Source organism: Gobius niger, assembly GCF_951799975.1.
Source record: "Gobius niger genome assembly, chromosome: 20".
NCBI lineage: Eukaryota > Metazoa > Chordata > Actinopteri > Gobiiformes > Gobiidae > Gobius > Gobius niger.
The window spans coordinates 5740779-5767333 of record NC_136871.1 but is presented as its reverse complement, the minus strand read 5'-3'; the positions used below and the strand labels follow the sequence as shown (position 1 = coordinate 5767333).

Below are 26555 nucleotides of genomic sequence, written 5' to 3'. Positions count from 1 at the left end.
AAAAGAAAAGACTGCTAATTTGAGTTTTTCTTTTTGCTGTGGTATAAAGGGATCATGAATATCCCCTTATTATTTGGGGAATACAATGGAATCAAAGAAAAATAGCCTCTTGCCCTCCATCTGAGAGAGACAATATCACATTCAAGAATCTGACAACCCACTGTATCTTTAGGTTTCAATTCATGCAAAATTAGGACACTTAAAAAACACACAGCTCTAGCTTTTGAGTGGTAGAAGGTTTTCGAAGAGGAGTGCATAAAGCTCTTTTCACACCAGTCTATTAATCTCCTTGAAGTGATTAAGCAGGTTTTTGTGGACGGCGTTACAAGTGTTTTTCGCGAGAAACAACACCATGAGGAGATCGCTGGTGGGTCTAGTTTTTTTATGTCCCACTCGCCACACGACACAAAGAGCGCTGTAACTGGCTCTATTCACAAACCATAACGCTCCTCTCGTCTAATGTAACTCTTAAAGGAATAGGCCACTGTTTTTACACACTGAGATATGTTCTTACCTTAGCTTTGACGAGTTCTTTAGGACCTGTCTGGTCTTCCCCCGTGCCTTCAGTCACGTAAACACAGCGCAGACGGCGTTAGCATCTAGCCTCTCCCCCTCTCCACTATAGCTCCAAAACTGGTTTGGCTAATTTGGCATCCGCACAGTAAAGTGAAGATTACTGCGTGGATTTCGAACTACTCCTGTTATTATTACGCCGTACAATATAGTTCCCCCTTTTATCCGCTTAGAAAATCAACATTGTTTAATTTCGTGTAATTATACTTTGTAGTGGAACACTTCACGTAACCATATTTAAATAGGGAAAATGTGGAAGAGCTTGGTAGCTTCTATCTTGACCTGTTTTGGAGCTATAGTGGAGAGGGGGAGAGGCTAAATGCTAACGCCGTCTGCGCTGTGTTTACGTGACTGAAGGCACGGGGGAAGACCAAACAGGTCCTAAAGAACTTGTCAAAGCTAAGGTAAGAACATGTCTCAGTGTCTAAAAACGGTGGCCTATTCCTTTAATAAAGCAAATACTCCTTTATGTGCCTCCATAATGGTAAAAAGTTAGCAGTTAGCATACCTTAGCTTTAGCCATGTGGGGATGAAAACATAAAATTGCCCCCTTCTTTGGGAAACATCTGTAATAATCCAATTAGTTTAATCCACACACTCGTTTTATAATAACGTGAGTGAAACACACCTCACCACAAACCTCACGTACACACAACGTAACAATCGCACACACGCTGTAAAATGTGGCCTCGGCAGCCCTTTAAACTTAAAGGAACAGGCCACCGTTTTTACATCCTGAGATTTGTTCTTACCTGAGCTTAGACGAGTTGATACGTACCAGTCACGCACAACAACCAAAGATGTTGTCAGCATTTGGCCTTTCTCAGTATATTCCTATAGCTCCAAACGGGGTGAAGTTAGAAGCGATCAAGCTCTTCCACGGTCACGCACAAAGACCAGACAGGTACGTATCAACTCGGCTAAGCTTAGGTAAGAACATATCTCTGTGTGGAACAAGGGTGGCCTGTTCCTTTAAGATAATTGAAGACGTTCTTGTGCGACACTCACTTGATTGTTGGGGTCTGTGAGGTACCGCACTACGATGGGCACCAAGTATCTGGAGAAGGCTGCTGGGAAGTTGGGCCGACTCTCGTGAAGGAACATCGCGATGTTTGGGACCTGCTCCATAAGTTCAGCCCGAACCGTTGGCTCTGGAGGGAACATCAACAAAAGAAACATATTTAGATCGTCAAACTCTCCAATCAGACGTGTCTTTGAAGAGCGACTGCAATAACACTCAAACACATATACAATATACTAGGGCCAATTGTTCAGCAGGTTTGTCGAGGTCTTGAGAAGGAGATGGACAGAAATTGATTCATCGAACATACATGAATAATTCAAAACATAAGAGAAAAAAAGAGAACACATATACAAAACATAATACAAGATGGTGGTGAAGCTCCAAGTCAAATTAGCAGGATTGCCCGTGTAGATTAGCCTTTTCATTTCCGAGAGAGGCGTCTTACCTCCGTCCTCCGACATCCGAGCGACTGTCTCCATCACGCTGATGAAGTCGTTCTCGTTGTCGCTGAACTCGCGCAGCACGTCGAGGAGGCCGCGCGCCACAATTTGCCTAGAAAGCAAAAGGGGGGTCTCAAGTCAGTGGAGGGAGCCTGCCAATACCTCCGCCAAACAAGTGCCGCGTTAACACTGCGCTGTCAGAGCTGTCAAGTACATTACACGCCTTTGTACTCGGACACGACCACCCTGGGAGGCTCAGCGTGAAGAGGAAGAACACTAGAGCCTGATGAGATTTTAAAAATGGACACGCAGCACCGGAGTATCATCCAAACAGCATTCATAAGAAAAAGGGAAATCAGGTCAAAATGATTGTGGAAACACTGGAGCAAATAAGTGTCCCCCACAAAAGCGAATTTGGACAACCCAGTTATAGACATTTCCACAATCTGTGAATCTTTTTGAGCTGTCGCATGAGAGCTAGTGCAGGTACGCGCCTGGTGAATGAGCAGGAATGCAGAACAGTCATTAGGAAGACACATCCCGACATGAGTGTTGGTAGTGTGATCATTTCCTGTATGATTTCAACTACTGGCCACTGAAGACTTAAAGCTTAAGTCTAATGCGGGCGCGACGGGATTACTGGGAAACCGCTTCCAGAGGTGAAATCAAAAGTGGATGCCACACACACATTATCCCATTTAATCTGCATCGAGAGGTGACGAGCGCTTCCCATTCCGCAGATGCTTCCTCGCTACGATCAAAGGGCAAGCACATCCTTTCTGAGACTTCCTAGTAAAACATGTTGTCAACAAAGGGGATGCATTTAAATCCGAGGTAATTTTCTCACTTTGAGAGGTGTCAACACAACTCCAATATCTCAAGAGCAAAAGCAACCCCCATTTTCAGTATTTGAAGAACTAGGTGCTTTATTATTATACATTTTAAAAGGAACAGTCCACCGTTTTTCCATACTGAGACATGTTCTTGCCTGAGCTTAGACGACTTGATGCGTACCTGTCTGGTCTTTGTGTGTGCCCTCAGTCACGCAAAACGACCAAAGATGTTTTTAGCATTTGGCCTCTCCCAATGTATTCCTATAGCTCCAAACAGGGGTGAAGTTAGAAGCGACCGCGCTCTTCCACGGGCACAAAGACCAGAGAGGTAGGCATCAACCCTGTGTAAGCTCGGGTAAGAACATATCTCAGCGTGGAAAAACTGTGTGCCCTCAGTCACACAAAACGACCAAAGATGTTTGTAGCATTTGGCCTCTCCCAGTGTATTCCTATAGCTCTGAATGGGGTGAAGTTAGAAGCGAGCTCTTCCACGGACACGCACAAAGGCCAGACAGGTGCGTATCAACTCGTCTAAGCTCTGGCAAGAACATATCTCAGTATGGAAAAACGGTGGCCTGTTCCTTTAAGGGGAGACACTACAGGAAAAACCAATAAATAGCCCGAACATTATTGAACTGATTCAACATTTCTCATGTATTTTTCTTTCATTGTGGTCACAACTTGTCTTCTTAAAGTAGAACAGACGTCAATATTTTTCAGTCTTGAACCTCAGTTGCTTTTTTCCTCCAGATCGATTTTTAGTTCCTATTTCTCGCCTGATGTATTGACGTTTTTTGTTTTCCCAGCAATGCCTAGTCTAATCAAACACTAAACTAAACTCACACATCTTTATCCAATATGTCAACAAAATAAACCCATAAACTGAAACTATTTGGCAAACATTAAATGAAAGAAAACCTGCAATACAATTTTCTCCTTCTATTTACATCGGTACAGTTTCAAATTGATATCGCTAAATAAGGTTTTTCCAGCAGTGTCTTGCATTCAGCTGCTCAAAATCAAACTCACCTGTTAAAAACATTCTCACTAAAAGCATATTTCTCTAGCCTCCCAAGTGGAGTGAGGTTGTCCTGTCCCGCATCAAGGAAAGCTGTGATGCGGATGCCGTCGCACTCTGAACCGTAGTCATCAAATCCAACTGTAGAAATAAATATGGCGAATTAATGCACGTTTTTATAAAGCTGGAAGACAAATGTGTTATTGACAAATACAAAATGCCATAATAATCTTGTTAAGGAGCAGCAGAATAAAATAAAAGAACAATGCATAAATTACACCTCAATTAATGGTAATGGTTTAAATTCACACCAGCAATTGCTTATTAGTTTAGCTACAGGCGTTTGCTGTCCTGACTGAGGTTGCATTTTTCTTCCCAAAAACAGATTTGTAAGAAGCATTGTTGGACACTAATAATACCCTTGCGCAAAAGTTGAAATAACTACTGTCGGCTGCTTTAAATTTCACACCGTTCTGCAGAAAGACGACACTTCATCATAAATCTCAATGTTGAAAAGAAGTAGTTGTTCTAGCACATGTACAGCACAGACAGTGTCGGTGGAATATGTTACTTACAGTCATCCAAATCGTCGTGGCCATCTTCAAAATATAAAGATAGACCTATGAGGAGAAGACAGTTTAGCCCAACTGAGTAAAACTAGAGGTGGTCAAGAAGGAGTCTAATAATGTGAAACATAATAAGCAACTGTTAAAAAAGTTGGATGATAACAGGTGAGTGCTCAGGTTTTAGTTGTGTCAAAGGCATGGCACGAAACAATGAAAAAATGCCAGATTTCTATGTGCCTGTTAAAGAATGGCAGTTCACAAAAGGAAGACATGGAAACTACCAGTTTTGTAACACTAACACCATGACATAACCGGCTGATATCCTGTCATAAAATGTCTAGGTTAATACTACTAAATATTCCCAATATAGCTTAGATTGGCCTTGTTACACTATGGTAATAAACAAAGTATTAACGAGAGTAACCAAGAGAACACAGAAAACGCCAGACAAAACGCCGCATGTGGCGAGCTTGTGTTTACAGCTGAACGGGCTGCTCGGAGTGCTTTTAATGCAATATCCCAATTTACACAGGGGCTTATTGTGGTTTTCAATTGTGTTAAACATGTGGTGTGTTTAAAATATATCCCAGATTACATTTGCAGAAGAAACACAGCTCGTCTTTGTGTAGGTATAAAGCAGGCTTTTGTCATCTTAGAGCTGAAAATGACTTTAGCACCTCGGCTAATGTTAGCTGCATAGCTCCGCCAACTCGCTAGCCTTTGCTATGACAACAGTTCGATCATAAACACAACTTAGAGAGCATGCAGCAGCCTAACTACACGGAACAAATGTTGGACATCAGGTTCAGCCATGTGGATTGTGTTATTTTGCTAAATGCTGCGCTGGACGCACGGTTTTACACCCTGAGGAGCTTGTCTTAGCTAGCTGGCTAGTAGCGCTAAGTTTGCTAGTGCGGCTTGTCCAGCCCTTTCGCTTGACTTGACTTGCCAAAGCGAAGACTTCTTTGTTTTTCCACAAATGCAGTCATTATATAAGAAACAAAGTGCGCTAAATTTCACACTCTTGTATTGTTAAAAGCATTCGCTGTATTTAATCTAGCAGATGGGATGTCAGAGAGGGTTAAGAAAACAGTGCAAAAGTCTGGTTACCTGCCATCTTGAGTATCGGCTCGGCTCCGGGCTGCCGTCGGTCCGCTGTGGGCTGTCACCGCGGCACAGCTGTCACTCAAACAAGCAGCAAACTACTTCCTGAAAGTACTTCCTGATGCTGGTGCACGCCGCTCTTTTGTCTCTTTAAACGGTGGTTCTGGTAGCCGTGGGTCAGCTTTGGCACAAACTCGACATAGCTGAGCAGAAATACAGCCTTTCGGCTTTGTGTGTATGTCCAAACAAAAAAAACAAAAAGCCGACGCAGTCACGTGACCTCATGCCGTAATCCAAGATGGCGGCCGAGCGAGTCCTGTGCTAGCCCCGAGTAGCTGTTTACAACATCCACAATATGCTGAATACCGATTAATCTGCGTTTTACAACTCCTTAAACGAAAGAATCGTGAGTCGGATATGCGAAAGTGCTGAAATTAACCGCGATGAGGTGCAATCGCATGTAAACTACGACCACCTGAAGGATTTTCCACATAAGAAGTAACTAGTCAAGGGATAGAAACGCTCAATGAGCATCATAACTTACTAATTTCAAGAGAGGAGATGGGTATGACACTAAGAGAGTTAAAAGTCTGTCTCCTCGGGGTAAGTCGGTGTTTTTTGCGTGTCTAAAATGTCGCCTAATGCACTTTCGATGTGGTGTTAAATTGTCTACTTTCTGTATCCACTTACACGGCTCACGTTACTGTAATGGTAAACTTGTTGATGTAATTTCTGTTGTCATTAATTATGAATTACCTGTACAGTCATCACGTAATGGAAACTACCGGCAATGATGTTGCATTAATGATAGTTAGAGGCTTTGTTTCGTGTGTGTGGTTGTCACTTTATCATGAGAAATCTGGATTGTTTCTATATTTTGTTGTGTTTGTTTGGTCAGATAGATAACTAGTCATTCTTGGTAGGAAGTATGTTTGTAAATATAAAATCTACCAAAGCATGACTTGCAGGTAATAATGTCTAACTGTAGTTTTTATTTACTGCGTCTCCTGACCATAGTTTGTGCACAATTATGCACAGTTAGCCAGTCAGTTTGCTAGATACACAATAATTACCATATGCATAACTTGTTGACGATAACTGTATACTACATTTGTGTCTTTTTGCAGGAGACTGGGGTTGGGAAGTCAAGTATTGTGTGGCGATTTGTTGAGGACAGCTTCGATCCAAACATCAACCCAACAATCGGGTTTGTTTCTTCTCACTTCCACTTTCATATTAACATCTTTGGTTATATTTAGAGATTTATGACATTTCCCTATTTAGAGCTGAACTCATGCACTGCTGATAATTTGTAGCATTTCAAAAATATATTGTCACGTCTTGAAAAGAGGATGTGTAAAAGTGTTTGACATTAACTGTTTCAACAAGACAATTAGGAAATGCTTGACTCTTGAATGTGCGCGTGTTGAGCCAGCAGCTGCACTAATGTTATGTGTTTGTGTGCGAGTACAGTTCTGTGTCTGGGAAGGGCATTGTCCTCTCATCCTTTTTTAACATGTTTTGTACTGTCACCTTTTTTAAAATCCCATCTAGGGGCACGTGCTGCAAATCAGCTTCTGCTACAAGCACTACAATGTAGGGCTGCACAATATATCGCGAAACATATCATATCGCAATATTAGCTGATGCAATATCCGTATCGCGAGAAGCCACAATATATCGCAACATCACCATAGCCTTCATCTGACTGAGATCGACCCATTTTTTTTGCAAACTCAAGCTCATGCATTGAAGTCATGTGTAACAGTTCAGTTTTAGTTTAACATTTACTAGCTTTGTTAAATTCTACCCTTGTTTTGGTCCTGATTGGGTGTTTTTTAAGTCTTCTTTTGACACAGTTTGCTGGAAAAAAATGGAACATATCGTGTTTGATGAGATATCGCAATAATATCGTTATCGCGATATTGCACAGCTGTATCGCATATCGCAAGTCACTTCAATATCGTGCAGCCCTACTACAATGCATACACAGACTTCTGCTACAGTCTGTCTATGTTTGGGTACCTGTCCCCTAAATAAATAAATAAAAAAGATATTCAGATAATTCAGAAATGTAACCAAATGTTGTTGAATATCATCAATTTATATAACTTGTTCACCTCTACTGGCCACTCACAGCACTTTTTCGAACACATCCATTCACTAAACATTGGCAGCAAGATGGATTAAGTACCGAGCTCAATGACACTATGATAGAATGCACTGGCCGGACGCGACCTCAGATCAATGGCCAAACACTCTGAGAAACTGAAATGTAAGCTACTTTCGCTGCCTCAAATTAAATGCACATTTATTGTGCCTCAGGCTTTTCCAAAGTTTCACGGCCCCCTTAGTGATGCGAAGATCCCATGATGAGGCCCCCACAATAATAAAAATGTACTTTATTCTATTTAAAGGGACTATACCGAGTTTGATACAATTAAGTATTGTCCTCCCCCCACATGTTCCAACAATGTCCTAAGGTGTAGAATGAGCCCAGACCTGTTCCCCACAACTGCCTCTAAAATCCTGTCACCCAAAAAGATGTCAATTCGGGTCTGAATTGCCGTCATGCACAAGGTTAATATAGAAGCTGCAGTTACACGTATGACCTGAGGTGGCAGTAGTGAGCATAAATGGCTAACTTGCATCTAGCCCCTTTAAATGAATTTGTAAAGTTTTCACCTTAAAGGGACTATACAGAGTTTTCATTTTTTTAAACGAAAGTATTTCCACCCCCCTACATGTTCCAACAATGTCCTAATGTGTAGAAAGAGCCCAGACCTGTTCACCACAACTGCCTTTAAAATACTGCACTGTCACTCATAAAGTTGTTTACTTCGGGACCGACTTGCCGTCATGCACGAGCTTAATATAGAAACTGCAGTTACGTTGAAGACCTGAGGTGGCAGTAGTGAGTATAAAAATGACCAACTTGCGTCTAGTCCCTTTTAAAATGACTTATAAATGAACAATTAGCAATGACTAAAGGTAAATACTGATTCAAAGCTGCAAGAATTAACAAATGCAATTGAAATCCCTTTTTTTCCTTTATGTTCTTGTTTAGTAGACAAGCTGAACCTCACTTTGGGAACCCACATTGTTCCAGAATATTACTTAGCATGTTGTTCACCAACTGTTTAGCACATAGATAATGAAACAGTACTTTCTTATATAGATATATGACAGTTTCAAAGGCTAAATCTTTGCAAAAGACTTAAAGACTGGACCAATCAAACAAGTGAAGAACACATTGGATGCTGAGAAGGCAACATACCAATGAATAAACCATTAAAAATAGCTCTATAATGAGTTTTTTTTTTTAAATCGTTACTGTGATAGCGTGACATGTGGGGTTTTGTTTGTTTTGTTTCTTGCCTTTGTCATACTTTACCTTTCAGCACAGCAATAGCATCGTATTAGGAAGGCCCTGTATCCAAATTATTGCTAAGAGAGATACTAACCATGTTCCCTGGTAATTAACAGACTTTATACTGGGTTAAATATATTACCATAATACGTATAAATTGTTATGCACGTGTACTATTACAATGTCATTACACTCTGTAACCATCACCATGATATTATGCAAACCGCTTCATTTCCATAGGACTGTAGTCATCGTTTTTTGGGGTATTCCTTTCTATCAACTGATTATGCAGTGTGTTTTATCATTCTGGTGATTTTTTTTTTTTTCTCTTTCCCAGGGCATCTTTTATGACCAAGACCGTGCAATACCAGAACGAGCTGCACAAGTTCCTGATCTGGGACACAGCGGGACAGGAGCGGGTTTGTATTGTCCTCTTATAAAACGTCTCCATTGTTTGTCGCTTCGGATTTCACTCACACAGAATGTCTCAGCTCGTCACAATGGAACACGGCTTTCAGCTATCTCAAGTATACAGCCTTTTTGTAATTGTAAAAAGTCCAAAGATTCCCCCTGCTATGTCAGTGGCACTTGTTGAGTATGTATTGTGTAGTTGTACATGTTTTCTGATAGGGGGCAATGTATACCTTTGAATAAGCGAGACCCTGCCTTCATGGAGTGAGAATTGTAGGATTTCCCTTTGTGCACAGTGAGTTAAGTGGGATTTAGAGAACAATGAATTTAGTTTGATCTATGGGGGAAAAGTATTCCGGTGTAATTTGTCCTTTATGTCAACTTTATCCTTTGACCTGCTTTTACTTTCAGTCTCACACCCTCGTTATCAAAGCATTCTTGCAGTTTGAACATTCCTCTTTAAGGTCATTTTAAGTTTATGGAAGAATATGCACTGTAGTAGCTGTTTAGAGTAAAGGTCAACTGATATATCGGGGCGAAAAGCCGATATCTCCGGGACCGAAAGTGATAGAGAAACATCACAATCAGCTACAGGTTTATAAGTTTCACTAAACCTCAATATGGACATGCAGCGTGTCATTTTGAAGCATAGAATCTGGAGATTTCAATCGCTGAGTAAAAGGAATAGGCCACTTTTTTTCCATACTGAGATATGTTCTTACCTGAGCTTAGATGAGTTGATGTGTACCTGTGTTCTTCACGTGTGCGCTCATTCACGCAAAAAGCCTCTCCACTGCTCCTCTATGGAGCCAAACAGGGGTGAAGTTAGATGCGACCGACCTCTTCTACGTTTTCTTTATTTAAATGCGGTTACATGCAGTGTTAATTTCGTCGACTAAAATATTTAGTCTTAATTTTAGTCAAAGTGATATTTTTGACGACTAAAATTTGACTAAAACTAAATTAGAAGTTTTTCATAAGACTAAAACTATGACTAAAATGTCCAGATATTTTAGTCGACTAAAATAAGACTAGATAAAAATTAAAAGGAGAGACTAAAATCATCCAAACTTCTATTGACCGTCTGAAAGAGCCTCAGATCATTTAAATTCTCTGCAAAAGGATCAGCTCTGAGCTTTGTTCATGTGGAGCAGCTCCAATGAAGCAGAGGAACCAGATTAAATATGATTATAATGAACATTATAAATGCAAAGTCGACTAAATTCGTCTTAAATTTAGTCGACTAAATTTACTTGCAATTTTAGTCGACTAAAACTAGACTCAAATTGAAGATATTTTTTTGACTAAAACTAGACTAAAATCGAATTACATTTTCGTCAAAAGACTAAGACTAAAACTAAATTAAAACAAGTTGTCAAAATTAACACTGGTTACATGAGTAGTTACACGATCCTACACAAAATTAAACATATCGATTTTCTAAGCGGAGCACTTAGGAGCACTTCAACGTCTGTGCTGTAAAGTCAAAGAATTTTGAAGACCCAATACGTGAAAAGGACTCCAAAATGTGAAAAATACTGTCAAAACACCACATTAGGTCATATAATGCGTGCAAAACTTACTTACTTTGGGCTACAATTGTAAGGTTCCTTGGCGTTTTGGAAATAATGCAAATCGGCCCTCCATGACACAAACTTGCCTACCCCGCCTTACAATATAGTACCCCTTTTTATCCACTTCGAAAACCGACATGTTTTAATTTTGTGTAACTATATAGAGGAGAGAAGGAGAGGCTAAATGCTAACAACATTTAGCATTTAGCCGCGGGGCGGCACGGTAGCGCAGCGGTTAGCGCCTCCGCTTCACAGCTAGAAGGTCCCGGGTTCGATTCCCACCAGGACGGGGCCTTTCTGTGTGGAGTTTGCATGTTCTCCCCGTGTCTGCGTAGGTTTCCTCCGGGTACTCCGGTTTCCCCTACCACTAAAAACATGTGCAATAGGTGAATCCTCCAGCCAGGTGATTCTGACCATCAGCCTGGCTCCACATCATGGAGATGGGTCCCCGGGCGCGGCACGGCCGTCGACCACTGCTCCTTACGGGTTGCCCCAGTGGCATCGAAGGATGGGTTAAATGCAGAGGACAAATTTCCCTACGGGGACAATAAAGTATACAAACAAAACAAAACAAAACAAACAACAGATGCATACAGGTATAGTAGACATATAACATACAGAATTTTTCACAACATAAGAGGTATTAGTGCTGCTCAAAGGGAGTAGGAAGAAGTTAGTTATAACATAAGGCCCTCCCCCTCCTATCAGACTTACACAACTTAAACTACTGCTCACGGCACGATCATTTTTAATGTATATTTAGGCTTTAACCATGAGATCTATGCGGCAATTCCAGACTGAGGAATTGCCTTAGTAGCGAATTAAATCAACAAACGGCTCCACTTCGGTCTTTTTGCGTGACTGAGCGCAGTCACGCGTAAAGATCAGTCTGGTCAGGTACGCATCAGCTCATCTAAGCTCAGGTACATAACAATAGGAACATATCTCAGAATGGAAAAACGGTGGCCTGGTCCTTTAATTTTAACCTCCACAATTGTATTTTGATTGCAGCGCAACAGTATACAAAAACTAACAGCATCTTCAAAGCTGGGACAGAAATTATTGAATCACCTAAAGTAATTGCTGGAGTGGCCAATTATTTATATTTTTACAGGATTATGGACCAGACATTTGGAAAAATCGGCCAAAAATATTAGCTGAGCATATCGGCCATTAAAAATACCCCAAAATCGGTATCGGCCTTAGAAAAACCCATATCGGTCGACCTCTAGTTTAGAGCATTGATATTCTGCAATAGTGAGAATAATATTTTGCTTTCTTCACCCATGTTAGAATTTCTTATCCCATGTTGTAAGGGGATTTTCTTGCACACATGTTTGAGCTTAAGGGCTCAGATTAGTCTATCCTGGTCTTTAAACTTCAATGCGAAACAATACTTTGCTTACACTCGGCTTTTGAAGGTATTTTTACGGGCTACTTTCCCCCCCTGACCCAGCCTGGCGTTTTACTTTAGAGATTTGTCATCACTTCCCCTCTTGTGCGTGCCCTTCTGCTTTTCCCATGTACGAACTCTCCAGAGAGGTCAGATAAGACGTGGGCTGGTCTTTTATCCTGGTTCTTCCCCCCCGGGGGCCTGGTGTCTTTGTGGCCCTGAAGGGACACGACCGCCGGTGGGTTTAAGATAAGATGAGAGAGAGAGAGGCTGAAACAGGAGCTGTCCGTGCCCACTGGGGTGTGCTGTTGCTGGGGGCTTATCTAAGGCGTGCTGCCACTCTAATAGGCCTGCTTTATCCCTTCAACATGTCTTTACCCTGTGTCTGTTTTAGGGTTTCAGAGGAATAGTGGCGCGGTCAGATGTTTGATAACTTGTGGAGAAAGTCTCGTAGAATTGTGTCGTGCTGGTTGAAGTGCATTCTTTTGAACCTCCTTATTTTTTAATGTGTTTATTTGTCAATGGGAGTTTAATAACCGCTTAACCCCCGCCTTAATCGAAGGCATTTTCTCCAGTTCGACTTTAACCAAATCTAAAAGCTTCTCAACTGGAGCTTACAGACTATAGGCCAGAGTATGAATAGTATTGAAATCTGATCATATCTTTTTTTGTCGTGCTTCACTGTTTGTTTGTTTTTTACTATTTTTGAAGCGTTTTTGACTATTTTTTTGACAGTTTATGTGGCTTTTTGTTGCTTTTTCATTGCTTGCACTTCCAAATACATAATAGAGATCATTTTTTTCACTCAAACCTGGCTGTAAATACTGTTTAAATGGCGCTAGCCCGCAGTCAGCTCCGCCTGTTAGCCTGTTAGCTTCTTCTTCGTGATTCCATTAGTGTGTATTGCGCCTTGGACCCGGAACAGGGGAAGTTGCAATTGCGGTTTTCTGGCCAGAGACACCAGGGGGAGATGAAAGACCCCAATTATCTTATCACCACTTGTATTATCCCCAGAGGGACTACGGAAATGATTTATTGAGGTAAACGAGTTACTTAGTACTGCTTACCAGTCGGTTAGACCAGGGTTTCTCAACCTGGGGGTCGAGACAAATTTGGGGGGTCGCCAGAGCATATAGAGAAAAATATATATTCTAATATTATTATTATTATGGTGTTGTAGCACAGTGTTTCCCAACCAGGGGTACGGAGACCCCTGGGGGTACTCGAGGACCTAGCAGGGGGTACTTGGAACTATTTCAGATTGAAAAAAGGGGAAAATGTAACATCATTTTTATAGGAAAAGCTAAATTTTTCAGTAAAATGTGTTGCTTTGGGAGAATTTTAGGTTTATTTTTACTGCAACATTGGCCTTTTTCTTACAAATACCACTTTCAAGCAATTACTTTCTAAATAAACACCCTTGAGATGGGGGTACACGGTTGACCACTGAAAGGCCAAAGGGGTACGAGACATTTGTTCTAAATTTGATACATTTTATTTCAGCCATTGTTTTTTCTTTGTTTTTTAAGAATTATAAACGTTCATGTCCCTGTGTTTCCCATGGTCTGACCCGGGCGGGGGCACGATCCTAATGAACTGTAATGGGGGTCACGGCTCCAAAAGGTTGAGAACCACTGGGTTAGACTATTGTAACGGCCTGTTCTCTGGTCTTTCTAAACGAGCAGTTAAACAGCTGCAGTATATTCAAAATGCTGCTGCTCAAGTCCTGACCACCAGAACCAGGAAATATGACCACATTAGTCCAATGCTCTGGTCTCTGCACTGGCTTCCTATCACTCAGAGAATAGATTTTAAAATAGCTCCGCTTGTGTACAAGTCCCTTCATGGTCAGGCGCTAAAATATATAGCTGACGTGGTACAGCAGTATGAACCATCTCGGGCCTTGAGATCCTCAGGCAGCGGTCTCCTGGTGGTTCCTAGAGCAGTGGTTCTCAACTTTTTGGAGCCGCGACCCACATTATAACAGTTAAAGGGGTCCGTGAACCCCCTGCCCGGGTCACACCGTGAGAAATCGGAACATTAGCCCACATAATTCTTTAAAAACAAAGAAAAAAACAAATGGCTAAAATAAAATTCATCAAATTACAAACATATAATGACACTCTGGTAAAATAGCACACACATTCGACAAGAAAATATTATAGTATACGCTAATAAAAATATGTATATTTCATTTACATCTGGCGACCCCCCAAATTTGTCTCGCGACCCCCAGGTTGAGAACCACTGTCCTAGAGTCACCACTAAACACGGTGAGGCTGCGTTTCAGTTTCATGCAGCAAAAGTCTGGAACAATCTTCATGAGGACGTGAGACAGGCCTCAACTCTTAAGTCCAAGCTGAAAACATGCCTATTTACTGTTGCCTATGGCCTATGTAGCTTTTTATGTAAAACAAAAAACTCTTGATATTTGTGCATATTTGACCTTTTAGTGACTCAGTGGCATTTTGGGTGCAGCATGGAACCTTTGCTTTCCCTCACAGTGGCCTCCATGATGCTCCGGAATCCATTATTTGGGGGTTTATGGACAGTTTCTGGTACGAACCCTTTAACACAATTGATCTTGTAGCATCTTAAAGGCCACTGTGATGTTATGTGTGTTTTTTCACACATAAAAAGTTGCATAGTGCACATTTAGGGCGGGGGATAAGATGTTAAAGAGGCGAGATGCAAGTTGGCCATTTTATGCTCACTACTGCCACCTCAGGTCACCTTCTATATTAAAGAGGGGGTATTATGCTTTTTTCAATCATAGCACCAGTCTATATCACACTACAATGATGACCAAACCTTCTGTTGGTCTGTAAATGCAGTAAATTAGAATAACTGCCTTGTATAAAATTGCTCTCTCAAAATGGCTGTAGTGAATGTCTTGAAATAGGCCTCTGTCTCTTTAAGAACCTCTGACCCTTTCAGACACGCCCTCTCCACACACTGTCTGTGGCATCAGTGGGGAGGGGGTTCTGCTGAGGAGCAGTGGTTGGTTACTCGGCTGGTGACGAAAGCTCGGAGGCGTCTCCAGGAGGTGGGGGCGTTCCTAGGAGGACTCAGGCAAACCTATCCCTAAAATGGCCGCCATCAGAGTTTTTACAGATTACTTAAAAATACGTGAATGTGCCAAGGCAACACTTCAGGCATGTTTTTAATGAGAGAATGACATAATAACATGATGTAAAGCTTGAAAAAGTACATTTTGCATAATACCCCCCCTTTAAGCTCTTGCATGACGGCACTTCAGACCCGAATTAACACCTTTTTGAGTGACAGATTTTAGAAGGAGTTGTGTTGAACAGGTCTGAGTTCATTCTACACATTAGGACATGGCTAAACTCCGTGTTGTCCCTTTAACAATACCCAGCCCTATTTATAGAATAGAAATGTAAACAAATCTTATGATCAAAATCAATAATTTAAACCGGAGAAAGAAGTGTCCGGGCGAAACTGTGTGGACCGTTGCCAGCCTTAGAATAGAATACAACTTTATTGATCTCACTGTGGAGAAATTCCCTACAGGCTTCCCTGAATACACAGCAACACACATACTGCAGGAAGACAAATGTAGATCGATGCCATGAAAATAGAAAAGGACAGCGATGCTTTCAGGGCAGAAACACGCTGTAACGAGGCGAGAGGTTACGATGAAAGTGACACAGTGGCGGGTGTTGCTCATACTATCTCCGTCGTTGCTAAAATAGAACGGAAAAAACAATGAAAAACGCCCAGATAATGATCTAATCTCACTACAAACCTTCAGAGAGGCTCACAGCTCTGCGTCTGTGCCCAGCTGCTCTCTACATCTTCATCCCCAAACTGTCGACTGCGTGGATTTGTTTGGATGTTTTCCTAACCTCAGCGGATTTATGGACTCTCAAAATCTGTTGAAATGACAAATGGGAGCGGGCGAGTGGGGAAGACGGAGCCAGCTCAAAGCCCGGCGTGATTTGCAAGCTCAATATGTGCAGACGATTGTAGCTGTCAGCGGCCCCCGCGATCCCCGAGCCTCCAATTTAACAGAAAACAAACATCGTAGCACTAGCGTCTTTCATTAAGCCCTAAACGTGCGGTTTGGGGTGATTAGTCAGAGCGAATTGCGCATCACTGGGGCTTTTCTGTTTGGCTTCTGTGTGGCTTGAAAAGTGGATTTAACTTGATTGCTCTGGGGTTGATTCACAGATAGAGACCACACAGGAATCTCGAAGCCGGTATAAAAAGACGGTTCTCCCTCCTAAGGTTTACTTCGCCAAATATCTTCCAAACTTGGAGCGCGTTAGGCAGATTTTGGGCCAATATCAACACGATTTTGCGGAATGTGCGCTGAGGTAAGAGTGTCAAAGCGAGATGGATAGTCTTATTCCATCATATTGTGAAGGAAAGTAGACTTGGCAGGACAGTGAGGTGAGATCCGCTGCTTTTAAAATAAATATCATTAGTTAACGCGGGACACATGGTTTAGCGTTGCTGTTGATTTCGCATTAAGGAAGATGAAACGCAGGCCAAGTGTATATTAAAGGAAAGGGCAGAGATGGAGTGAAATTGTTGGAGCTGTGAATCGTACAGTATTAGTGTTTCATCAACTCGAATAAGCCAGAAAATGTCACATGCCAGAGAGATATGCAAATCCCCACGCTCTTAAAAGGCCGCGACGACAAGAAACGGCTATAAAAGTTCAAAATCCAGAGTGATTTTGTAAGTTTAAGGTCATGGTTATTAGTGAACTCTTGAAAGATTATAAAATGAGGAAGACATTTAATACCGTAAATGCTCTAATATAGGCCCGGGCCTTTATTTACTCAAGGGCATCTAGGACCAGGCCTTTATTGGAACCAGGCCACAATTAGAGACAGGCCTTTATTTCTATTTGAGCAAAACGGACGACCAGGAAAACAAGGAAAAACGAGATTTGTGTCCATTTGCACCTAAAATATTAGGTTAATTTATTAATTAACATTTCAAACCCTCTCCCAGCGGCTGGAACATTGACGCCCTTTATTTTGTCGTGACAACAAGAAGTGTTTCGTTGCTGTTAGCGGAGCTTTAACATCAATGTCACTGCAGGTTTCTGTTTCGTTTTTACCGCGGACCGGATTATTTTTTGTTATCTTGTGTAAAAGGCGAATTTTAGACGGAGCGTTTGTGTTTGTGATCGATCATAAGACTGACCAGAGAGAAGACGAGACGCTCGCGCTGATCGGAGGAGTTATTTTGAGGCGTGGGACTGACCTGCACACGGAGCAGCTGGACGTGCTTTGAAGACGCGATGGTGACTTTATTAAAACCCTGGAGGGTCACACAACATTTGTTGCTTTCCCTGTTTCTACAAATAGTCACTGGAGGTTTGAAAAGTGGCTAAATCTGTGTCAAAGTTACGCTCGCATCAGCTCCTCCCCATCGGCCCGGGTTCCCGTTTGTTTACTTCCTGCACGTGAGTTTTCATTTACACCAGTATGAGACAAATTCCTAACATGGGGAATATTTCTACCGCTATAGTTTCTAATAAAAGCCCCGGCCTGTTTTAGAGACCGGCTTTAATTTGCCTCCGCCAGCCGCGAACCCGGCCACTGTTAGAGACCCGGCCGCTAATGGAATTAGGGCTGCAACTAACGATTATTTAGGTAATCGATTAATCGACCGATTATTTTTACGATTAATCGATTAATCGCTTGGCTGTGAAAGGTGCATGGAAATTGTATTTTTTTTTAATGCTTTATCACATAAAGCTAAGGTGGCGCCACTTGAGGACACGTGGATGGAGTAAACTTAAAGTAAACGTTTGTAGGAGGTTCTTTGTGCTAATTCTGCTTTGATTGGACGAGACAAAGACAGATATTTATGAAATTTACGATGTACAAAACACTGCAGACCCTAACTTTAAAAAACAAAGTAGGTTTTCATCCAAAATACATAATTGTCATGTCTTTTTTGCTCAATTTCAGTCTGTGTTTACTAGAAAACGATTAATCGATTACTAGAATAGTTGACAACTATTTTAGTAATCGATTAGTTGTCGATTAATCGATTAGTTGTTTCAGCCCTAAATGGAATACAGGCCAGTATTAGAGCATTTACGGTAATTGTATACAGCGCAAATTATTATATTTACACAAATAGCTCTAATGATGAATGAAAACGATGAAACGAGGAAAATGATTTTCCCGAATATTTTCATTTTTAGATGTTCAATAGTGGTTTGTCCAGTTTCAGAGGTATTTTAATAGAAAGTCCATTTGATATCAGGGTTTCCGTGGGGCATTAAAAGTCGTTGAATTAATTTTGCCGAAATGAAGGCCTTTAATGTTAATAAAAAGCATTAAATTGGATTCAAACTGGCGTTAATTGTAAATGTATCGGGAAAATTATGACATTGCTCAAAACTATTAATGGGCGAGTGAAGCCTTGTAACACTTAAATGCTTTCCTGGCAAAAAAGTCTTGTAAGGTTCGAAGTCTCAGAGCTGATTCATTCTGTTCGAACACTGACCTCTTGTGGACAAACTTTATTATTGCAACTTCTCATAAACCTGACTCAAACAGAAATGTGGCGGTTTTCAAATGAATCAAATGAATCATAGGCCGATAAATCAGAGTCATTTTCTTTGCACCGTGGTTCTGTTCTTCACGGAGCTCCAGTGGGCGGGGCCTAAGTCACCTGTGGCTCTGCTGCTCCGACGCAGGACATCAGTGTGCGATCTATTTATTTCACTCAGTCAGAGCTAATTTAGACACTATTTGTTTAGATGGCGCGCCTTACGTTTCCCTCGCCTGGTCAGCCGTCCTCGCCTGCTGCTTTTGTATCTCTTCAAAAGCAGGACTGTGTAAAGAATAGGAAAAACGTTTATTCTGACACAGCCTGAATGCGGTTAAATCGTTTACATTGCTGCCTATGGACCAGAAAGCATCTGTGGTTTAGCACCTCGCCGCTCAAGGCAGCGCAGTGAAACGCTCTGAGCCGATGACCCGCTTTGAGGCGCTGATACGCAGCTCGCAGAGTGAAACACTTTTCCAGAAAATAGACACTTTAGTCACGGGACCCGCTGTTACTGAAACAGGCTCCGACACAGCGTTTCGAAGCAATCTGCTCTTCTCAAAACCTTTTATTGTAAAAGTTCATCGAAAATACCCAAATTGTTGTAGTAGTCAATAGCTTTAGCTGAAATTGACCACTTTTAATTGCTAAAAAGTTGTCCGTTTTGCCCAATTCTTTTTTGTTCAAATCTTAAGAAATGAAATATCTGCTGACTTTTTTTCTGCATTTGTGGTATTAAAATATAGCATTTGTGCAGTAAAATGGCATTTAAAAAAGGCATTAAATTTGACTTGCCTCTGCCTGTATAAACCCTGTACATTTACTGACATTTTATGACTTAAAGAGGGGGCTTTTTTCAATCACATAGCACCAGTCTATATCACACTACAATGATGACCAAACCTTCTGTTGGTCTGTAAATGCAGTAAATTAGAATAACTGCCTTGTATAAAATGTCTCTCTCAAAATGGCTGTAGTGAATGTCTTGAAATAGGCCTCTGTCTCTTTAAGAACCTCTGACCCTTTCCGACACGCCCCCTCCACACGCTGTCTGTGGCATCAGTGGGGAGGGGGTTCTGCTGAGGGGCAGTGGTTGGTTACTCGGCTGGTGACGAAAGCTCGGAGGCGTCTCCAGGAGGTGGGGGCGTTCCTAGGAGGACTCAGGCAAACCGATCCCTAAAATGGCCGCCATCAGAGTTTCTACAGATTACTCAAAAATACGTGAATGTGCCGAGGCAACACTTCAGGCATGTTGTCGTATGTGGATGTCTAAACCACAGACTTGGCAGGTTTTATACATGATAAATCCTTTGTATTTATTTATTTTAGAACAATTGCTGCTTTGATTAAATTATGATGAATTTCATTGACGAAACTCGGATTAATGATCCTGTCTTAAAGGGATATATCAGGTTTTTTGACATAGGGCCTCATTTCCTAGTTATCCAGAGTGTTGTTGATTTCTGGAGATTTTTTTCTTTTTTTTAATTCATGCAGTCTTTATATTTGAAGAGTTTAGTGGCGCTAGGCTAGTGCATGTCTATGGTAACTAGTAGCCTGCAGTAAAAACCTCTTCAAAATCATGGGGTCGTCCTCCAAATGTTGCCATATCTCATTTGTAGAAAGCTCCTGAATTCCACGTGTAGTAATGCCGGCCGCAGGTAAACAACACTTGGGTTAGACTGTTTTTAATGCAGGCTACTAGTTACCATAGACATGCACTAGCCTAGCATTAGCCTAGCGCCGCAAAACTCTTCAAATATAAGGACTGCATGAATTAAAAACATATATATCTCCAGAAATCAACAACACTCTGGATAACTAGGAAATGAGGCCCTATGTCAAAAATCCTGAAACATCCCTTTAAGCATAATCTCTACAAATACTAATTGCTGCACCCCCTCGTTTTGGCCCTGACCTGAAGTATTTCACCAGGGACATACCAGAGCGTCTGCAACGTATGAACTGCCGTCTTCTGCAGCGAATTCTGAAATCCGCACATGTTGTTTTGATTCACTTGCCCCGTGTGATGCATCGAGTTCGGATCAAATGTAAAAGTCGGCCATAAATATCCAAACGTTAACAGTTTCTGACACATTGTGCTCATCTTTCCCCTGATGGCTACCACATGTGTGAGGTCTGTGGAAACTCACCCTTCGCCTCCCTTCGAGAGAAACCGTCTGTGGGTTGAAATACAAAGGCTCAAAGTGTATATTTAGTGTCGTGAGGTATTGTTGCGGCTATTCTCAGTCGTGTTATTAACTTACACAGTGCAAATTGAGTGACTTTGATCTTTTTTTCTTCTTCACAGTTCAGAGCTCTGGCACCGATGTACTACAGAGGATCAGCGGCGGCCATTATCGTGTATGACATCACAAAAGAGGTATTTCACTTCTTTTTGTGTATTTGTAATGATAACAGCTGTGATTATAAGAGATACTTTATATATTGTGTGTAGAAAAACTTGTAACTGATACGTTCCCAAGCATCGATTACATAATAAGGTTGTGTTATGATGGACGCATCGAGAGATCAACTCCTTTCTCCCACAATTTGCTGAATATCTCTTCCCAGTTTTCTGTCCCTTTTTGGCCATGACCCTTAAAGGGATATTTCAGTATTTTTGACATAGGGCCTCATTTCATAGTTATCCAGAGTGCTGCTGATTTCTGGAGATATTTTTTTTGTAATTCATGCAGTTCTTATATTTGAAGAGTTTCCTGGCGCTAGGCTAGTAGTTCTTTAGCAAAAAGTTTACATCTAACTGATTTAAATTTAAGCGAACGACCCATCACTGTTGAGGGAATAAGTCTCACTGATAAGAAATGTGCAAATAAGTTTATTAGAGTTCATTTTGATGACTTTGCAAATCCTATATGTAAACAAAAATGGATCCCTATGAGTAGAAAACAATGGAGTACAATTTTTCTGTTACCTCATAAGTATATTCTCAATAATAAGGTTAAAGAGTGCTTACTCAAAATTATACATAGATATTACCCGGTAAAAGATTATATTTGTCTTTTTTTTAAAGATGTCAGTAACAATTGCTCCTTTTGTCAAGGTGATGGTGAAAGTATTAAACATTTATTTGTGGAATGTCCTTTTGTCTGCACTTTTTGGTCTGATGTACAGAACAGAACTACCTCACAAGAATATTTAGTAAGAGTATTACATTGACAAAAAATTATATTTTACTGACCTTTGATAATACCACCTTCAATTCAGATGAAACATTTATAATAAACTTAATTATAATACTAGCAAAATATTATATCCACAAAATGAAATGGTGTGAAAAAATACCCTCATGGTTCCACTTTAAAGAATCTGATTTAAAATTTTATTTGGCCTCCCTTGAGAAAATGAATGTAAATAATAAAAAACTAATTAAATCCATCGCTCTTCTTGAAAATTACAATCTTATTGTAACTTAGCAGACCCGTGTCTTTGTTGTTGTTGTTTTGTCTTGTAGATTGTTTATTTGAACATGAACATGTTGCATCTATGTGTAAGAAAAATTTGATTGAAAATTAGCATATTTTAGTAAATTGTATAAATTTGCACTGATGTTAAATTAAAAAAAAAGTGCAAAGCTAGCACATGTCTATGGTGTCAGCTAGCCTGCTTTTTTTTTTCAATGTTTTTTCGATTATGCTAATTCAATAATCGTTTAGTGTAATAAGCAAAATCTTAATCGAATTTCGATTAATTGCACAGCCCTACGTGATGTTTGTTTGGATACTATATTTTGTCACCCTGAGGACCCCCTGGAAAACAAGATAATTCATCTCATGGGGCTTGTCCTCCAATAAACATATGGTCATGAAAACATAAATTATTCATGTTTTGATATTAGGCTTAATTTCACAATAAAATATGCAGTTTTCAGTCAAAAATACATCAGATTCAATGTCATACATTTAGAAAATATTTGCTTTAAAATATCTTCCTACCTCAGTGCCACTTTGAGAACCATCCATCCATTTTCTTCCACTTGTCCGTTGCCGGGTCGCGGGGGCTGTTGAAGCCCCTTATGGCTCCTCCTGCAGGTGGTGGGTCCACGGAAGGACGGCCTCACGATTAACCGGGCCTGTTGGTCTCTCATAAGGGGCTTCTGCACCGCTCTTAGTCTGACCCGTCACTAAGGACCTGTTTGCCATGGGAGACCCTACCAGGGGCATGAAGCCCCCGACAACAGAGCTCCAGGATCATTCGGGCGCTCAAACCCCTCCACCACGTTAAGGTGGCAGTTCCAGGAGGGGACTTTGAGAACCACTTTTTTTAAATAAAATATATCGTAATGTAAAATATCTCTGTAAAATACCAGATAAACGTGGTGAGAAAAATCCTAACAGACCCAAAACATAGATTTATGTTTCTAAATACTTGGTAAAGTATCATGTCTTACGTCAACAGGAGTCATTTCAAACGCTGAAGAACTGGGTGAAGGAACTACGGCAGCACGGGCCTCCAAATATCGTGGTTGCGATCGCTGGAAACAAATGTGACCTTACTGACGCCAGGTAAATATTTCCTTCACTTGCTTTCCCGCTTTTCAAACTTTATCCTCAAATATATTTGTAAATATTTAAATTTGACATCATCATGATCAAAATATTAGATACAGAACATTGGCATTCCCTTGTTTGCTTCACAGGGAGGTACAAGAGAAGGATGCCAAGGATTATGCGGACTCCATCCACGCCATCTTCGTAGAATCCAGCGCCAAAAATGCCATTAACATCAATGAGGTGTTTATAGAGATAAGTGAGTGTGTTTTAAGCTCTTGGTCTTAAGATCCCCAGGTTACCATTAAACTGCCAGTGTTTGGACAGATTAAACAATATGATGTATACGCTCCATTTCAGAGTGAGCCCTATAGACAGATGCTACGGCGGCATAGTATAATCAGGGGTAACGCTGCTCCATAATGTTCTTATTTTTAAACCAAGGATTAGTCATCATTTAAGTGACTCTTCATGGCAAACGCTCACATTGTGTCAAACAAAACACTTTCAGATGCTGTGCACATGAACACAAAGCATGAAGACTTTAGAATTAGAGGAAACAGTTTAGTTTAATGCAGTAGTTTAAAGGGACTAGAAGTTGGCCTTTTTATGCTCACTACTGCCCCCTCAGGTCATACGTGTAACTGCACCTTTTATATTAAGCTTGGGACCCGAAGTAACAACCTTTTGAGTGACGGTGCAGGATTTTAGAGGCAGTTGTGGTGAACAGGTCTGAGCTCTACACACTAGGACATTGTTGGAACAGGTAGGGGGAGGAAAATACACAATTTTAACATTTTTTTTACTCCGTATAGTCCCTTTAACTCCCACTTGAAGCAAGCACACTTTCCCCAGTTTGGCTTTATCCAAATCTAAAAGCTTCTTGAAAAATCTAGCAACATAATAGTAACAAAAATGAGACGAAAAAGAGTATGAAAACGCAAAAAAAAACCTAACTGTTAAGTGACAAAAAAAGTGATTTAAAAAAAAGTGGCGAAAATGTGAAGAAAAAGTGACAAAAACGCCACAAAAGAGCAACAAAAAAGTGCCAACAAAGTGACAAAAAGCAAGGTAAAAGATTAGTTTAAATGAGGCGTTACACTGGCTTGTAAGCAGAATCAGCATTGTCAGTGTAATATTCCGGTCAAGGTTCACACCTACACACGGTGTCAACAAAGTCCACTAAAACCAGACTGTCATAGAACAACCGGCTATTTAGTGACTATTACGTCACTTTGACGTACCTTAGCTTTGACGAGTTCTTTAGGACCTGTCTGATCTTCCCCCGTGCCTTCAATCACGTAAACACAGTGCAGACGGCGTTAGCATTTAGCCTCTCCCTCTCTCCATACCTCCAAAACAGGTCAAGATAGAAGCTACCAAGCTCTTCCACGTTTTCCCTATTTAAATATGGTTACGTGAAGTGTTCCACTACAAAGTATAATTACACAAAATTAAACAATGTGGATTTTCTAAGCGGATAAAAGGGGGGACTATATTGTAAGGCGTAATAATACCAGGAGTAGTTTGAAATCCGCGCAGTAAAGTGAAGATTACTGCGCAGCAATCTTGAACCTTAAAACGTGGGAAACGGGGAAAACGTGAAAGAGCTTGGTAGCTTCTATCTTGACCAGTTTTGGAGCTATAGAGGAGAGAGGGAGAGGCTAAATGCTAACGCCGTCTGCGCTGTGTTTACGTGACTAAAGGCACGGGGGAAGATCAGACAGGTCCTAAAGAACTCGTCAAAGCTAAGGTAATAACATTTCTCAGTATGTAAAAACGGTGGCCTATTCCTTTAATCAGTCTATGGAAAAGTTTTGCCCCATTCACAAGTCCAATAAAGGAACCTCACAGTGTTGTATATGCGAGCCACCATACGTACTCATCACATTTACTACAGTAAGAAAAGATCCAGAACGTTGTGATGCGAATGGATTAAATTAGTTAGTTTGACATATAGCTCACTAGTAATAACGCTATTTGTAACTGATACGTCTATTTACTTAATGCAACACCTTTTTTAAATTTATTTATTGGTTTAGTGATGGCCACAAGTTCTTTATCTCTTCCCAGTAGCACTGTGTCCCCGTTTCTTACAGAATTATTTTTAAACATAGTTTCTCAACGCTCAAAATATTCAATATCTGTGTCACACTTGGTCATGTTAACAGTTTGGGATACGATCTGGGTAGTCCTGACCTTTAACCTGGACCAGCTTTGCGCTCGGTGAGATGCCGAATCCGCTTATTGGCTGTAAGCTTTGAGATTTGGGTAAAGCTGAACTGGAGAAAATGCACTTGTGAAGGCGAGGGTTAAAGGAACAGGCCACCGTTTTTCCATACTGAGATATGTTCTTACCTGAGCTTAGACGAGAAGATGTTGTTCGCATTTGTCCTCTCCCAGTATATTCCTATAGCACCAAACAGGGTGAAGTTAGAAGCGACCAAGCTCTTCCATGGGCACAAAGACCAGACAAGTACGTATCAACTCGTCTAAGCTCAGGTAAGACCATATCTCAGTATGGAAAAACGGTGGCCTAGTCCTTTAAGAGTCTGAGGTACAAAGTGAATGAGTTAAAAATGCGACGTCGTTGTAAATACATGCTTTAAGAACATCTTAGGCAGTAGTTGTTGTTGTTTGTATCTAATTTCCTGTTTCCCCCTCCCGCAGGTAAGCGTATCCCGGCCGCAGACGGCGCTGGTGGGAGTCCGGGGAAGAGTTTTAAAATCGGACGTCAGGCCTCCGAGTCTCAGAGGACGTGCTGCTGATGAGGCCCCGACACCGACCACGTGACCTGACGTGACCTTTCACCGCAAAACACTCCACATCTCCGCCTCACATACCAGCAGCCTGGCCTCAGCAAAACTCAGTGCAAACATGGACATTTCACTTCAGAAACAGCAGCGCGGTTTCACAGACAGTGGGTTCAGGAAGTCTTAAGAGCTCTTTTAATTTTGTTGATTTTATTCTGTGGCGGTTTACGACTAAAAGCGTATACATTACCATAAAGAAAAAGAAATGTGAAAGGTTTTGAAAAGAGGAAACATACATTTTCATCATGTGTTAACAATCTCTAACCCTACTCAGCAAGTGCAGACCCAGTCCATGGCTCTCCATCATAGTTGTGCTGTTTTTTGAGCCTTCGTATAAGATTAAGTCTGTGGTAAATTCCATTCATTGCGCATCATATGAAAA

The 26555-nt window shown here is 41.0% G+C and overlaps 2 protein-coding genes across 5 annotated transcripts in view; one reads left to right on the top strand and one right to left on the bottom strand.

The window, feature by feature from the left end:
- The window catches only part of ppp4r1l (protein phosphatase 4, regulatory subunit 1-like), a 32341-nt gene extending 26547 nt beyond the window's left edge, over positions 1 to 5794 (bottom strand). For 2 of the 4 annotated variants that reach the window (XM_079579234.1, XM_079579235.1), the window contains exons 1-5: positions 5565 to 5793; positions 4464 to 4508; positions 3900 to 4029; positions 2043 to 2149; positions 1582 to 1724 (exon numbers count right to left, since the gene is read on the bottom strand). In XM_079579234.1, the coding sequence (XP_079435360.1) occupies positions 1582 to 1724; positions 2043 to 2149; positions 3900 to 4029; positions 4464 to 4508; positions 5565 to 5571 (432 nt within the window). In that variant the 5' untranslated portion in view covers positions 5572 to 5793. Of the gene's footprint in view, positions 1 to 1581; positions 1725 to 2042; positions 2150 to 3899; positions 4030 to 4463; positions 4509 to 5564 lie in introns of all 4 variants that reach the window. The other 2 variants (XM_079579233.1, XM_079579236.1) reach the window with 2 other exon arrangements.
- Positions 5795 to 5859: 65 nt separating this feature from the next.
- Positions 5860 to 26345, top strand: rab22a (RAB22A, member RAS oncogene family). The gene is made up of 7 exons (XM_079579348.1): positions 5860 to 6161; positions 6686 to 6765; positions 9266 to 9347; positions 21161 to 21232; positions 23269 to 23375; positions 23510 to 23619; positions 26031 to 26345. Exons 1-7 carry the CDS (start codon positions 6120 to 6122, stop codon positions 26126 to 26128), a joined length of 591 nt encoding a protein of 196 aa, XP_079435474.1. The 5' UTR covers positions 5860 to 6119; the 3' UTR covers positions 26129 to 26345.
- Positions 26346 to 26555: the final 210 nt, after the last annotated feature.